The sequence below is a fragment of the Ischnura elegans genome, chromosome 4 (assembly GCF_921293095.1).
Source record: "Ischnura elegans chromosome 4, ioIscEleg1.1, whole genome shotgun sequence".
NCBI classification, from domain to species: domain Eukaryota; kingdom Metazoa; phylum Arthropoda; class Insecta; order Odonata; family Coenagrionidae; genus Ischnura; species Ischnura elegans.
Window position 1 is genome coordinate 51,805,541 of NC_060249.1, and position 16,681 is coordinate 51,822,221.

General features: G+C 37.8%; 2 protein-coding genes across 2 annotated transcripts; one reads left to right on the forward strand and one right to left on the reverse strand.

Moving 5' to 3' along the window:
* Positions 1 to 2: 2 nt before the first annotated feature.
* On the reverse strand, positions 3 to 7,855 carry LOC124157447 (E3 ubiquitin-protein ligase Topors-like). The gene is made up of 5 exons (XM_046532148.1): positions 7,688 to 7,855; positions 6,889 to 7,130; positions 6,275 to 6,435; positions 4,324 to 4,548; positions 3 to 1,630 (listed from the first exon to the last, which is right to left on the reverse strand). Exons 2-5 carry the CDS (start codon positions 7,126 to 7,128, stop codon positions 220 to 222), a joined length of 2,037 nt encoding a protein of 678 aa, XP_046388104.1. The 5' UTR covers positions 7,129 to 7,130; positions 7,688 to 7,855; the 3' UTR covers positions 3 to 219.
* Positions 7,856 to 8,015: 160 nt separating this feature from the next.
* On the forward strand, positions 8,016 to 16,196 carry LOC124157449 (tax1-binding protein 3 homolog). Its single transcript, XM_046532151.1, has 4 exons — positions 8,016 to 8,171; positions 10,371 to 10,499; positions 15,335 to 15,412; positions 15,488 to 16,196. Exons 1-4 carry the CDS (start codon positions 8,115 to 8,117, stop codon positions 15,596 to 15,598), a joined length of 375 nt encoding a protein of 124 aa, XP_046388107.1. The 5' UTR covers positions 8,016 to 8,114; the 3' UTR covers positions 15,599 to 16,196.
* Positions 16,197 to 16,681: the final 485 nt, after the last annotated feature.

A 16,681-nucleotide genomic window follows, 5' to 3' on the forward strand; every position in this document is an offset into this window, starting at 1 on the left:
GAGGTCAAAAAACATTTATTTGCCTTAGAATTCCATTAATATCCACTATAATCACTAAACCAAGATAAACAAAAAATTCATTATTATTTACAAAGTTGCATAAGCCAGCAATTTCACTCCCTTAAATGCATCACTCCTCGACCCAGAAATTAAATAAACATATCGACCACACTAAAAACCAATCATGAGATGGAGTGGAATCAAGATACATCAGAGAGCTCACTCACCACTAGAGTCTGAACATTTGCTGTCACTGTATTTGAATTTTGAGTGTCTCTTTGACTTACTCCTCGAGCGAGAAGAGCCGGAAGCAGACTCCCTCTCTTCGGTCGTCTCTCTGTGGTGGTTCTTGATCCTCTTGTGCGAGCTAAGCAAGGCACCATGGTTGCAACGGCAACGCTTGTGTCGGCACATCTTGCAGCGCCGGCCCCCACCACTCCCACTCGTTCCTTCGCCCCAGTCCTCGTCTTCGCCAGCAGCCCTATGGCTCCTCTTGTGCTTCTTGGAATGTTTACTCTTTTTCCGCTTGCGACACCGCTCTCGTCCGTGCTCTCTCCTCCCATCATCACTTTCTCGCTCACCGTTTCCTTCATCCTTGACCACCTCCTCCACAACTAACCTCGAGGAGGAACTGGGTTTAATCTTGAAGCTTGGCTGAGGCACGACCACGCTTGGTATGCGCCCACGGCTCTCACCCCCAGGGTCGTAATTGCTATCACTGTCACTCCATTTCCACTTAGATCTAGCCCCTGACCAGCCACCCCTTTCCGAAGATTCTGAACTACTCCTTCCCCAAGAGCTGCTCGAGTCCCTGCGTCGTCGTTTCTTCTTTGCCTTCCTCTTGATCCTTCCCGACTCAATCTTCACTATCAGTCGAGGACGATCTGCACTCATATCAAGATAACCAGGGTTAGTTACATCTGGGGTCTGCTCTGAGTGAAGGTCAACCGTCTCCTCAGGGTGATCCATGAACCTTTGCTGTGCTCCATTACCATTGGGAGGGGAAGAACGTGGTGATCCCTCATCATCGTCCGACAAGATGTCTATGACCTCGGGCGTTGGTGGCTTGAAAGTCCCTATTACCTCACATTCATCGGATGAAGAGGAGGAGCTGATAATCTCATGAGTTTCCTCATTGCTCAGGGGCAAGATGGGGTTTGCACGCTTGTTCATCTTCACTCGTGGTGCCCGAGGCCTCCTTACGCCTGATGGGCCAGCCACTGGAGCAGGGGGAGGGGCACCACTTTCAATAATTTCAATGTCACTACCGGAAGAGTTGAGCAGGTCATCCAAATTGGCATCGGATACTTCAGAATTTGTTGGAGAGTTAAGCACAACTTCTTCAATTGCCGCTGGTCCGTGGGGCAAGTAGGTGGCCGCCCTGTCGTGACCTCCCATGTCAAACGGAGAACGAGCATACTCTGCAAACTCATGGATGAAATGCCTTGTGTTGGCACCCAAATATGGCTGCAACTGAGTGGAGAAGAAGGGCGATCTGATAGGGTGTTGAAAAACATTGTTAATTATGGTCTGCATGACGAAGGTTCGGTGAGGGCAGTTGAGTGGAAGCAGCACCAACAATTCACGTTGTAGCCATCTAACGAGGCGGTACACTTGAGCTGGATTTTCCCTGGATGGAGAGAAATATAACAACATCACCAATTTTGTTTATTAAATATTGGCTGCATGCATGCAAGGGTTACATTAAACTTCATTTGTATAAAAATTAGGAAATTTCCATTGAGGACCGGTACCGGTTGAAATTCAGAATGCAATGAGGTAAAAAAATCGCTGAAGCCTTCTGGAACTTGCCCTCAGTAATATAGGTATTTTATTATAAAAAGAAATCTTTAAAGCACACTTCCTCAGTTTAGTTAAATTTACTGTGGTTCAGACTGAATTTCCTTAAAATTTACTTTTTCAACTGATACATTTTCCCGAGGTTCAAAGATAAGGAATCCAACAAAGAAAGGTCAGCTCCGGCTTTCGAAGCTTTTAATTAAGCAATTTTTAACATTAAGTTTAGAAAATTAGTGCTTATAAATGTACATACTGCGTTTGCATTAACTTGATCCCAAATCCTTCATAAAAGTCTCACCAAGAGATGCAAATTTCTCGACTTCAATTGTGTGTTGCATACACTAAATTATGGATACTAGAGTTTGTCGCAAGATAGCTTTACAACAAGCGACAAATGTTAAGAATACCTGAACCATAATTTAGCTCATTTTATTTTTTGTTCACAAGCAAAATTGAAACATATCCTCCATCCTTTGGCAGCAGGGAAAGATTCGGCAACAGCCAATTATTCTCCTGGTGCACTTCTCTTGTGTTAGCGAATTCACCTGCTTTATCTTAAGCTTAACTTAGAAATGTGTAGATGTTTCTTTTTTCTCCAAATTATCTCATGAGAATAGGTAGGGACTTCAGAAACAATATTTTATAAACATAAATTACATAACATTGATTACCTACGAGTCAGATATTAACTTTTTTTTTATTATTAGACTTTATTAGAATTTTTAGATAATAACTTTTTCCGGCGACAAAAGATTTCACATAGGCACTTTGTCGTCTTCTCACAGTGTTCTTGATGCTAGAAATTCAAGCAAACGAAGTGCTTTATATTCATTTTGATTTAGTAGCAGTTTTACTGTGAGTTTACATCCACCCTAGGTTTTACAGCAACAAAAAAATATGGACATGCAAAAAAGCTGACATCTCAGATTGACACAGCAGCTGATCCACTAAGTAATCAAACTTAATCCAGAAATTTGAGCCTTTTGTTCTAATAAGCAATCATACTCGAGAGGGAAGTCACCTTAAGTTTTGGAATAATAGCAAAAGGAAACCAAAAACTATGATTGTATAACATGTCTACTTGTAGTGTTGCCTGCTGCAGTGGCACTTGCTGGGAAATATTACGGATCTAGAGATTAAGACAAGTTTTTAAAAGAAAGTTACCCTTAACACATGACTCTGGTTTCCAATAATCAATAAAAACCCTTGTAGAGTTCCAAAAAAGGAGGGTCCTATTGAAATCGTGTACCTCTTAGATTCAAGCAAATGTGGTAAATAAAATTTTCCAAAAAAAGAACATCTTGATAGCCAGTGAATTGTAATTAAAAATAGCATAGAATATATTAGGATAAATATCAATTGTGCCAGCTAGTAATGTATACTGAAGACAGACTAGTGTGGCGAAGACAGTTTGATCAGAACTGTGCAAAAAAGGTTTCACAAGAACTGTGCTGTAACATGAATCACTGGTATCTAGGAATAGGGTGGTTTCCTATTATTTTTTTATTGCCTAAATCGAAAGATTATTACTCCTGGAGTACGTATTTCACGATTTTAGATTTTTAAATGACGATATCTATTTTTCGCGATCAAATGAAAAGTGAAAAATTTCAAGCGCGCGAAAACGCGACGGGTAAGGAAATCTCTCCGTGTGACGTATTTCTGGTTCCCCCTCCCGCCTGGTAGGTGACCTTGATCGAGGCTCTGAGCGCTGATAGGACGCAGGATGCTAACAGGTAGCTGAGTACCTTCCTGTCTGGTAGCGCATGGCTTAAAAAAGGTTTATTAATACCTTATCAAGCGAAGAAAACTTTCCGACCTTAGCCAGTTTTAATAGGTGATTATTAAGACATGTTTCCCTGAGCTCTGTGCCTCATGCATGCATTGGTAGCCTCTGACGATGCATAACTCCTATCCTCTCGTGTAGAAACTAGGTCCCTGTGACGTCACGTGGAGTGGAATCGCATGGGCGCCAATCTGGCCTTTTTCAAATGAGGTTAAAATTTGACCCTTGCCATTCGTCTAAACCGGTATTTCAAAAACCAAATAATTTGTGTATTATGAATACACTAATGGTGGGTAACGAATCGCCATCAATGCCTTTTGTTTTCTTTGATGAAGGAAACTACCCTATTAGTGCAATACATTTGACATTTTCATTCCTGTAGTGGTTTCACTAAAATTGGATTCACTGATTGATTAAGAGAAATAAAATTACTGTTTTAGTTTGAAAAAATATTTTTTTTCTTGGCGGTTGTTTATGGGAGACTAGGAGGATTGTTTACTAAAAAAATGGACGCTACTCAGTACCGCATGGAAAGCTGAATCGACAACGAAAACCCATGGATGTTTCAATATATACTTATAAAAACAATTCAATAGTTATTATTGTAAAAAGCTGGGCTGATAATTCAGCCCATAGTAGATTTTGCACTACTATTGAGTGCCCCTTTATCAGACCACTGGAAGAAAAAGGATTAAAAATATGCAGCAAATGATAAGAATGAAGAAAAGAATTAGCACCTGTAAAACGAAGGACTGCATTCCCTGAACCTGTTGGTAACATCACTGAGGGGCTGAACCCATAAGTTCTCCCGGTAGACACGGCTACGAAATTCAGGAATATTCTGTGGCCTCCTGTGATACCACCTTGATCTTGGCCTTGCAGTAATGCCAGAGCTTCGTTCTCGGATAGCCACAATATGCTGAACAGCCAACCTCTCCTGAAGTTGTGGTGTCATAGTAGTCCTACAGGAACCACAAAAACATGCTCATTTTTAAGTTAAAATTATTTGGCAGTTACTTCAATTGAAAAACATGCCCAAGATCTATTTCTTTATGGAGATAGTATGCCTCTAGGCAATCCTATACACATTCATATACGCATTGGGATGTAAAATTTGCTAAGAATTAAGAACTGCATAAAATTTGTGAAGCAAACCATCCATTAATGCATAAAGTTTGATTCATACAGGTACAAAATATAAACACATAGAAGAAGAGACAATTCCTAATAAATACATTTTCACATTCACTTTTTTTAATTCTTCACTTGAGTCCCATTTCCTCCATAATGAAGTTGATGGCATTTTTTCAGGTGCAAAAAAACAAAATTGTTTTACTTAAAAATGTACACACATTAAAGACGAGCTTAAATTATCCATAGTTCCATTGACCATTTATTATTCATCAACCATTGACATATTGACCACTCATCTGCCTATTGCTTCCTTGGCCTGTCCCCTAAAACAGCCCTAATTGCCCTCTCCTAATCCTCCCCACTAAAACTAAGTTTCTCAAGGGCAGGATACAAAAAACAGAAACCCAAGTAAAAATTACAAACAATCATACGTACAATTTACTTTTTCTGCGAGGAAATTTTTCTCTGCAATGCAACAATTAGTTTGTCGTTTTCCCATTTTTTCATACAGAGGCCTACTTTCAAATATTAATATAAAATTAAATATTTAAAAAAATTACGAAAGTCTGATGACCGAAAGAATGATTAAAGGATAAATAGAATCTCTCAGTCTTATGAGCATAGATCACTTTGTTTTAGAGGATTTAAAAGCCTGCTTACACGATATATTAACACATTATCAAGTATGAATTAATGTGTGAATGGATGAATGATTTTGGTGGACATGAAAAGAACAATATAAAAATGCATGAACCAAATTAGAACAGGTTCTATTTTCTGTTCAAGCATTCGCACAATCTGGGAGGTTACAAGATGCATTTTTGTGTTCATGCATTTAGACATTAACTCGTACTGAACATGTACCGTGTAAACAGGCCTTAAGAGGGGATAGTCATTGGTTGGGTTACTCCTCCAATATTCACCCATTCTGTTAAAAAAATGAAGCTAAGGCATTAAATGCGTTTGGGCACAGCGCTGTATTTAAAGTACCTATCATTTTACTTTATTATTATTTTAATTTTTTTGAGTCTTCATTCTCAAATAAGTCTAAGAAAAAGATTACTCACTACTTTTCTTAAGGCCTGGTTACACGATACATTAACATGTATGGGTAAATGTATGAACGCGAGAATGAAAGCCAAAATGCACCGTGTAACCACCCAACGTGTGCGAACTAGTGGACTTAAATGGAAAGAAAAAGTAACATGGCTACATATGCTGAAAAATGATGCTGTAGTTTTTCTAACCCTGTTCTGATTTACGTAGCTGATATTTATATTAATTTTTGAGTATTTTAACATTTCTTTGCATGATCCCAGAGTGAACAAATTTACTGAAGTAAACAATTGCTTTCTCGTCAAATTTTAAGTAAATTGAATACTAAGACAATTCATTCAAATAAGAATGATGGGAGGCATAATGGTCAATACATAATTATATACGCCCAGAGAGGATAATTATAGCTCTCAAGCAATAATTCACAAAACATGAAAGATATGATACACACTCAAAGAAGCAGTGTTACAAACCAATGTGTGTATCAATGTCACAAACCTGTAACGGAAACTTCTGTTAGGATCTTCCATCCACGGTATTTGCAGATCTGTGTCCTGCTGATTATTTTGACAATGATACTTCTCATAGTCATCATTTGATTTAACATTATGGATAATATACTCGAATTTAGTTTTACACAGAGGACATTCAGGTTTCACCTAAAAATAAGCATTGCCTTAAATCATCAATAAGCTCAACAAACTAAATGGTTAATTAAATAAACACAATACAAGATATTACGAAAACGCAGACAACTGTGGCACAAAAACAATTTAAGAGACGAATAGTAACAGAAACGGGTCTAAAATGAAAAAATTGTGGTACGTATACATAGACTTAGAAAGGTAACATTGTGATTCAGTACATAAGATTTTCTCAAACTCTTTGAGAGTAAACCACATAGGATATATCCACTGTTTAACAGTTTCGATTAGCAAAAGGAATAGTAAAAGTTAGACGGGTGAAAAGCGATAGTTCAATTCAGGGAGCATTTCTTTCAGCATTGGAAAAACGAAGATTCAAAATTCCAAGATTAATTGTACTACAGACCCCGCACATTCAAAATCAAGAATTCACTCCAGTAGAGTAATATACCCAAAACCGGTAATTACCTTGGACCATTCTACGAGGCACTCGAAGCAGAATTCGTGAAAGCAGGAGTCTATGAGAGATTTGTTTCTCAGGCGTCCCAAGCAAATGGCACATTTTAATTCTGGAGTATCACAATCATCGGACGACTCGGATGGTGATTTTGGTGTACTCATAGTACTTCTTATCAATGATGGACTGTCTGGAGTTGGAGGTATTCTCAAGTCCTCAGCTGTGGTTACACGTACACTTGGCTCCTCCATTCCTGGTCGAATATAAGTGCTCAATAATTTCACTTTCGTTTCCATGGTCTACACCACTTCGCAATTATTCTGCAGTTTGGCACTTAATAATGAGATAATTTAATTTTTAAAAATAGCATCTGAAAATTACTACAGTGAACTTATCCGTAGTCTTCCCAACAGGCCCGTACAACGAATAGCATTATACAAGCATCAGGAAAGGGACAAGACGAATAAAAATCATAACTAATACCTCACCGCTACCTGAAGGGCTATTAGGGTTCTACAATGGTTCTTAATCTAGGGCTATCGTTAATTATGTAAAATAAATGTTATTCCCGCAGAGATCAAACTTCACAGGTAGTTTGCAATAGAGAAACACTTAATCATTCGTGTGGTTCAATGAAGTCTAACTGTACAATTGCGTTCAATAAATGTAAATGCATGTAAAAAAGCGATTACTCAAGTTAAGGCATCACTTAGAAAGCAACCTCACTAGAGTAATGATTGTATCGTTCCCAAACTCCACATTAACCATCAGTGAGCCTTGAAGGACAAAGATACTATAATGACTGATTACCTATTACCGCAACAAATACACCTTCAGAGGCACAAAATCACCGATTTCCACTTGACACTATTGAACACAGTCCACTGATCTTCATTTTCTCAAACAACTACAAGCGACGTCCATTCCAAAAAGTTCGATGTGTATCGATACAGTTTGACCATTTTGGATCGACTATGCGCAATGACGTCAAAATACGAATGGTTTTCATAATTTAAATAAACAATTACAAATATGAAGGAAAATCATTTATTTATTTAATTAAGTATATTATAATATGAGGCAATACGATGTATCCCTTAAAAGCCGTTTTTACAACTGAATATGTGTCGACATGATGAACCACTATCGATCACTTCAAGTGTATTTGAAGAAGGAATCATACGTCCTTCGTAGAAGTATTTGGTCACCCCGAAAGTTAAAGAAATTGTGACATGTCATGTGTGCCAAGATGGCATTTCAGCACCAGGCGGGTACAGCCATGGAATGCCTTAGCGTAAGTTCGATCTCTTTTTCCTTTTCTCCAGTGTGTAGATAGGGTATGTTGACGGTTCCACCCATGTGTGGATTGTCCTCATTCATGTTTGTTTCTCTCGCTATTTTTGCCCTCCAGTTGACGGCATTATGATCAGCGGTATTGAGGACTAGACAATCATGGTTTATTACTGTGTTTTCATTCATTATAAATCATAATGAATGGTGGGTGCGGTTGTCCCCGCTAATTGTTATCGACTAATCTCGGAATGGTGGCGCATCACAGTTACGCAAGGGTTGCCAACAACATTTCCTGACCTTTGCGGTGTGTGGATGACTGTCACAGTTTTACCGTTAGATTTTTTGATTTCTTTGTTTTAATCTTTATTAAAATTACTGACAACTCGCCCATTTTTAAAATTCATTCTCCTGCCAAGGGCCAAGCCAAATAGTGCAAAGTGTTATTAACGCTGAAATTGATCGAACGTTAGAAGGTGAAGGAGTTTATTCAGTAGTAGTAGGAGTGTGAAGTCTGCTCTCGCCTCTGGCTCTCCGTCAATATTCTTATCTTTTTACGTGTGGAATCTTCCGGGTGGTACTGTATGCTTGTAATGAAATCCTTTGGATTGGTCATCAGTCCTAATTCATAGGAGGTACTCTGAGCTACTCTGGCTTGGTCATATCTTGTGCGAAAGGAAATTAGAATGATAAAATACTTTTATATTTATGCTATTCACTGATCGTTTGTTAATTGCTTGCTTAGCATTTGCATTGTAGAGCGGTGCCATGTCAGTAATTCATGGTTGTCGCTTTAGCCTGTAGCATAATCTCTGCGAAATCTTTTTCTCGTAGAGTTGATTATGGTACAGTGAACAGCGAAGTAATTGTGACGATAAGTTGTTTATTTGATAATGGGAAAGAGACGAGAGATCGTTGTTTATTGTAGATCATTTGGTAGGAAAGGTCTCCACACTTAGTCATACAATTCTTGAAAATTGTTCAAGACCAACATTTTTAGTTGTGCAGAGCGGCATTTAGCCTGTGACTCAGGTATTTCAACATAGCCTTCAAAAGAGTCGATCTTTATGTGGAAGGTATTATTCACATTCTCATTTCACGATTTGAAAATTAATACCTACTATCCATCGAAAAGATTAAGTGTTGCATGAGATTGAGGTTGCATACTAAAATCCTGAATCATTACTATCTTCTTCACCACTGTGCAAGTTCTCATAATTGGGCTGTAATTAATCTGTTACTTGCTCAGAGTATAGCGTTGCAGGTAAAGACCTGTTCTATTTTTTCCTGATATATTTACCTGATATTCTATTTTTTTTAAAAGAAAATTTTCTATTTCTTCCCACGAGATTTCTCTAGCCTAAAGGTAGCTCGTTTCTGACTTGTCATCGTACTTCCCAAGAATTCTTTTTTCAAAACCTAACTTTTTATTAACTTGGTCTGTAATCTTTTTTTATGTATTTGGTCCCAGTAAGACTGTCCATTATTTTATCTTCTCTGGAATAACTGGAATCTCATTTGTTTAACTTATGGACTTCATTACTGGTTTAAACTGTGTATGACAGATTAAACCTGCTTATACAGGGTTCGACAACTTAACTTCCTTTTTTAAATGTGCATCATTCAGTTGTTAATGTTGTATCCGAGTGCCAGTGGTCTCATTTGAGAGTCGTTACTATAAGGTTTTATTCCCATAAAGTTTAGTCACAATCATGCATCTGAACAGTGAGGAGTGTGCGTTTGCTGCTGAGGCTTATTTTTTGAGCCGATGTTCTATGATTATGGTTTTCTTTTAATCCCCTGTTTAAGTGAATCGTGCAAAGACCCTACAAGCTTTGAGGACCAACATCCAGGAAGTAATTACCAAAATAACCCGGCTGCTATGCTAGCAAGAGTCATGACAAACTCCAGATAGAGATTTACCCTGTGTTTGGAGAGTGGAGGTTAACGTATCCAATATTATCTTTAAAACTGTGTAAAACAGAACTTTAAGATATGTGCCTACTTTATGAAAAACAAATAATTTGTGATTCATACTATGGGTTTTATTAAGTTTTGTGAAAGGAAGTTGCCGCACCCTTTAGATAACATGAATAAACAAATAAATGTGCTGAATTAACTAGTTTCTCTGATATTATGTGGTGATTAGTTTGTCATCATGATTCATGTGAGCTGTGGTTCTCATTGTTTTTTTCCATTACAGATTCCAATCACGTTACAAAAAGAACCTGGACTTGATTCCGAGGGTAGAGAAGTTCTTAAGTGTGGATTTAAAATAGGTGGTGGGATAGACCAAGATTATCGGAAAAGCCCACAGGGCTATACTGATAATGTAAGTATAGTAAAGTCTTGATAATATAAAGTCCTCTGGACTAAAAATTTGACTCTGCTTAATAACACATTAGGTAATTTCAAGAATTTTTTATTTATCTCGTGAAAGGTTTACTTTCTTTTTTCTACTGCCATTTGTATTTTTGGAATCATTATAATGTAATTCTAGATGTTATCTGTGAGATTAACCTTTAGTAAATGTATTTGCAGTAAATTGAAAAGGGATACATTATCGTAAACTTCGTATTAAACCTGTATTAAATTATGAACGATCTTCATGTTGTAGGAATGCGCGTAGTTTTGAAAATTAAAACAAACATTCATTGTCCAATTTTATATTATAAATGAAATTTCATAACCCATCATCAGGTATGAAAAATATATATATTGGTACAATAAAGGTTTACTCCTGTTCATAAAAGGAAAACACCCTTGAGAAGAAAATTTTAAGTCAGAGTTGACACCAAGGTGACAATGCAGTCAAATGTCACCCCCATCCGAGGGCCATAAAGGCTAGGATGCCCACTGCCTAATTAAGACCCTTAGAATGAAAAGACCTAGGAGAGGCATCAAGGTTTTTGCTGCTAAAGAATAATTTTCAAGGAAGGAGGCAGAATTTTTAGTTGGGAAGATAAAATAAGATTGCAAAGTTTGTCCGAGCATGAATGACCTATATATGTATGCGACTTCCTAATTCCAGGTTCTCTAGCTGCGTATGTCTTTTTTGATGGACTACAGTTTCAAACGCCACCCTGCTTTCGTCTTCAGGTCAAAGATGAGAACTCTTGATTTTTTGCCACCTAAAATAGCCCTGGCCGTCCTTCCCCCTAGGGCAGAATGGCTTTTGAAATTGTAGTCCATCATAAACAACATTTGCAGCTTGAAAACCTGGAATTTGGCAGTCATCGTGAACAACGCCACGGAAACCCACTCACAAATTTGACTTATAGATATCTCGCTTTAGCACCTGGGTAAATCTTTCCTATTGTTTGTTTCCATTCTTCACGTTATGTTCCCCCAATTATAGTTATTATATTATCACTGTTAATTTTGCTGCAAGTTTTTTGCCCTTGTTTCTAAAAAACTAATTTACTTCTTCCAAAGGGCTGTGGTTAAAGTTTGCTGTTTAAAAAAATCATGTTTTCAAATTTGCCGATCATTTAGCATAGGCTTTTGGCGGGATTGAAAGTTTCGCTTTGTATTATCAAAATTTTATATTACGGTACATCGTAAAAGCAAGAGTTAACTGTAGTCCTTCGTTTTTTTGTTGTTTTTGGAAATCAGAATTCAATTACTTTTAAAGATTATAGAAATAAATTATTTTAATTTTGGAAATCTTCGAAAATTGGGTTCTTATGCAGAAAATGCGTAGAGCTCTGTTATGTCATTGTCTTAGAAATAGTTTTTAGTAATATTTTTTGCAAGTGTGATGGCACTCCAGCATCCACATTGTTGTTGTTGATTGACAACTAAAAGTTTGAATCCAGTTAGAAAGAAGAGAGAAAAAAAATTGTATTAGATTTCTATAATACAGTAGCATTCACACTATTAATTTTACTTGGTTCCAGGTTTGCACAAGTTTTTGATATAGCAGTAATGCTCAGTCTTCTTTGTTGGTCATTTCATATTATACCTGCGGTACATATCTCATATTTTTAGTTCTTGTCGACTAACTGTATTAATTGAAAATTCCATGACCTAGTGGAGAGCTTTCACCTTATTCTGGTGCTGTTCTGGAATGCCCAGTCTTGACAAGCTCTTGACTGACAGTAGTCTTGACCGCATGGCACACGGCCTCGACATTGTCCCCTGATTGCATCTGACTAACAAGGAGAGGTCGCCAAAGTGATGTTCAGGATCTGGATGCGGATGTTATTTTCTAAAACTATATAGGTAAGGTAGAAAAAGTGTCACGGCTTTCTTCCACATAGGCCCGGGTTCGAGAGATATTCGCATGTAAAGATTTCGCCCAGCATTAGGTCCCTTGAGTAAGCGCCTCCTCCCATTAACGGCCGTGGCGGTGCGGTCTAGGGCGTTAGTCTTGTATGCTTTAGTTAGGGTCCCGAGACTGAGACCCAGCGCCGGCAATTTTTTTTTCTCTCTTCCAATTTTTGAAATCACTGTTACATTTTACCCCAATTCGTTTTAATTAGTCACTTCGCGATTTTTTAAATTTAATATCAATTTATGGATTTTAAACGAAACTCCGAATTGTGCCTTACCACGCGAATTAGACGACGTATATAAATAATTACACGTGAATTTCCGTGTAATGTGCTCATCATGTGCACCGATGCACACCTCTGCCTCGCATCAATTAACCGATTGTACATCCAGTCGTGAATCGTACCCCGGTTTTTGACGCGTGTGCCTCCACTTTCAATACCTTTTTTACATTCCTGAAGCACCAGTATTTTCCAGCTTAAACGTTTTTTATTCAAAATTTCATTTCCACCAGGCATTCCCTCCATTAGATTTCTAACCGCCCACGCACTGTCTTCCCAACGAATCTCGATCTTTACAACAAAATGTCCTTCCACTCACCATACGTCCCTTATGACCTGCCTTCTAGCATCCTTCCAAGACTTCCGTCCCAACAACCCTGCGTCCACAACTGACCCTCGATAATCCCTGAACGAGGCGCCGAGGCCCAATTGTGTGAAAGCGGGTGCGAAAAGTAAACAAAGAAGGCCTCGAAAACGGCTTGGGTAGGCTGCTGGAAAGCAGGATCATTGTGCTGGATGGGTGGAAGAGGAAACTAGCTAGGGTCAGTAACTGAATGTGAGGATAGGCAATGGTGTTTATTTGTTGATAAGAAAGACTTGAGATTACGAATATACGAAGAGGCTGTGGGACCAATGGCTAGGGCGAGGATGATTAAATTCCCCGGAAATTTGCGTGTAAGTAATTATATATAAGTCCTCTAATTCGCGTGGTAAGGCACAATTCGGAGTTTCGTTTAAAATCCATAAATTGATATTAAATTTAAAAAATCGCGAAGTCACTAATTAAAACGAATTGGGGTAAAATGTAACAGTGATTTCAAAAATTGGAAGAGAGAAAAAAAAATTGCCGGTGCTGGGTCTCAGTCTCGGGACAATAACTAAAGCATTCAAGGCTAACGCCCTAGACCGCACCGCCACGGCCGTTAATAGTGGAGGCGCTTACTCAAGGGACCTAATGCTGCGCGAAATATTTACGTGCGAATATCTCTCGAACCTGGGCCTATGTGGAAGAAAGCCGTGACACTTTTTCTACCTTACCTATATAGTTTTAGAAAATAACATCCGCATCCAGATCCTGAACATCACTTTGGCGACCTCTCCTTGTAAGCAGCAATCTGTGCTGGCTTAAATATTAAAGATCCCTCGTAAAGGCTCTTTACCCACTGGCTAATAATTCAGCTTAGTTTTAAATCAATGGATGAATGCAATACTTTGTGGAAATTATGAACATTAAATGGAAAAATAAAGTTTGCACACTCCAAACAGCTTTATGTATTCCTCCGTTAATATATGTCTATAGCTAAGTGTCATTTTCTCGTGAGAGCCAACTAAATCGATTGTGGAATGTAAAGCTGTGTGGAATGTGCAAAGTTTGTTTCAGTTTATTTGTGCCTAGTGATTCAACGGATGCAGTTATGTTTTATTTTGTATTGGTGCTTTGACCTGTAGTGGCTTGAAAAATAAGCTTTTCAAGCCTGTTCTTGCATCAATATTTTGCTCTTCAACAGTTAATTGGGCGACCCTGTTATTTTAAGTTAGTTGTGTGTCACAAAAGAGATGTCTAATAATATTGAGCTTATACTGTGGCAGAGACTTATTAACCTTGCTCACTTAATTTCCTTCTCCTTGTTGATCATGGGCCTTTTGATAGTACACAGCCACTCACTTGTTTTAATATGCATTCGCAGTACACTCCCGTTTATCCGGGCTAATGATGGGAAGAGACGTCACGAAGAGGAAAGCTATAATCCATTCCCTTACAATTTGCTAAAAAGTATAGGACTTGCAAATGGAGGAAACCAGCTTTTCTGTTGTAAGAAGATATTTAGATTAAAACAGAATCACTTGTTACATAAATGGCACACGCAAGTAACTGTGACGTAAAGAAATCGTTGATTTCTACAATGTCTACAAGATTTCTACTTCTTTCTCTATTTATCTGCCCGTTCCTGTATTTGCTCGCGATCTGTTACTTTTATTAGCAGCTTCTCTTTGTCTAGAGAGTGGTGGCTCATCGCCAACTGTTGGGTAGATAGGAATAATCCCTTAGTACTTGCCCTTGGACTAGGAAAGATGGTTTATGTCCCTTGCCCCTGTTTGGTGCATACAGTTTAGCTTCTTCCATTAAGATGGTTTGAGATATAGACTTAACTTGCTGGCTGTTGAAGTACTTGTAACCATCTTTTCTCTAAGGATCCTCTCAGCACAGGATATACTGGAGATTGTGAAGATGATAGCTGAAGCTATTGTGTAATCACTCAAATCACTTTTTCATTATTGTTTGCTATCTTAAGCATTTGCTGTGCTTATTCAACTCTGCTATGAAATTGCTCTTGGATTGACCTTTGAGTGTGTCAGAAAGATAGAGGGATGCCCAGATGATAGCTGAGGTAGCAGTGTTTTCTATCATTGCTAACATCCCAATCATACTAAGCTTTCATCTTGGCTAACAGTCCTGGGAAGTAACTTAGTTAGATCCTAAATCCTCAAATGGAGTTGAGAAGCACACTGGTAAATTGATTTTTGCATGAATTTTTTGTCTTAGGTAATTATTGAGGTTTTTTAAAATAATTTAATGCCCAAAAGTAAGTTTGTGAATCATGATTTTCAGGGGATATATGTGACCGAGGTCCATGATGGTAGCCCAGCTGCCAAGTCAGGTCTTAGGATGCACGACAAAATTTTGCAGGTAAAGATTGGATATCTCTGACTTATGAAATTTTATGGAGAAACTATCTATTATATTTTTGTTTATTTTTTGTAGTGTAATGGCTATGACTTCACTATGGTCACCCACAAGAAGGCAGTGGATTACATAAAAAAACATCCTGTCCTCAATTTACTAGTCGCTCGGAAAGGTGTAACCTCAACCTGAGAGTTGTATTCAGGAACATGGTATGCTGCATTATCCACGTCTAAAATAGTTGTGATGTACCTGCTTATTGTGTTTGTCTTTTAGATGTGATTTATTTTTTACTATTGGACCAAGTTGGTGACTTGGTCCATATTTGCTCATTCTTTCGCCTGTCCCATGAAATATATTGTCATTTATAATTGTCATCATGGGCATTTACTTGTCCAGGGAACTGTGTACATGTCTTTTCAAGGTACTGTGATTTTAAACTATTTTGTATTTTTTTAAATAAAGTCAAGCTTGACATTATCCATGTAGTTTGGAAATTTGAATTGCATATCATGATTGATTAATTGTACTCATTTTCATGGGTTATAGGTAGTATTAATTTGTATATTTTGTAAATCAAGAGAACCACTGCCAAATTTGTAATATTGCGCACAAGCATGGAAGCCAATGATTTATCTTTTACAAGGTATATGTATTCCTTTGTATTGTATATTTTCATTTATATGAAACTAAAATGAAGTGCAACTTGACTTCATGTTTGTGAAGGGGGCTGTAAGTTATTGCATTTTAAAAATTAAAATGTGTTTGTGAAATAAACTGTGAAGTGAAATTTCTTCTCTTTTCATTTTTGCTGTGGACAACACCACAGGTTACTAACTATTAATATTTCCTGGTGCAAGCATAAACCATGCTAAGTTTCTTTTAATTGTATAATTGCAAAACTGAAAGAAATGAGGGAGAAATAACTGCTTCCAAAGGATTTACTGTGAGGGAAGTTCACATTAAAAACAGAATAAGCGTTGAGAAAAGGGTGGCAAAGCATGTGACTTCTTTGGGTAGAATGAGTGCCATAATAGGGAAGTACACTAGTGTTTCAAATGCACCAAACACATTCTTTAAATTAGAGTTCAGAATAACATAATGTCGTAAAACCACAGTTTAAATCCTAATAGTGAATACTTGATTCGAGATGACCGTCCGAAATATGGAAAAATTCAAAGGCCGCTAAAACGGGTGTCCATGTTGAATATTGGCCGTGACGTCACAAGGCAGTAGCAGAAGGCAGCTTCTACGCCGTTTAGTTCTACCACTATT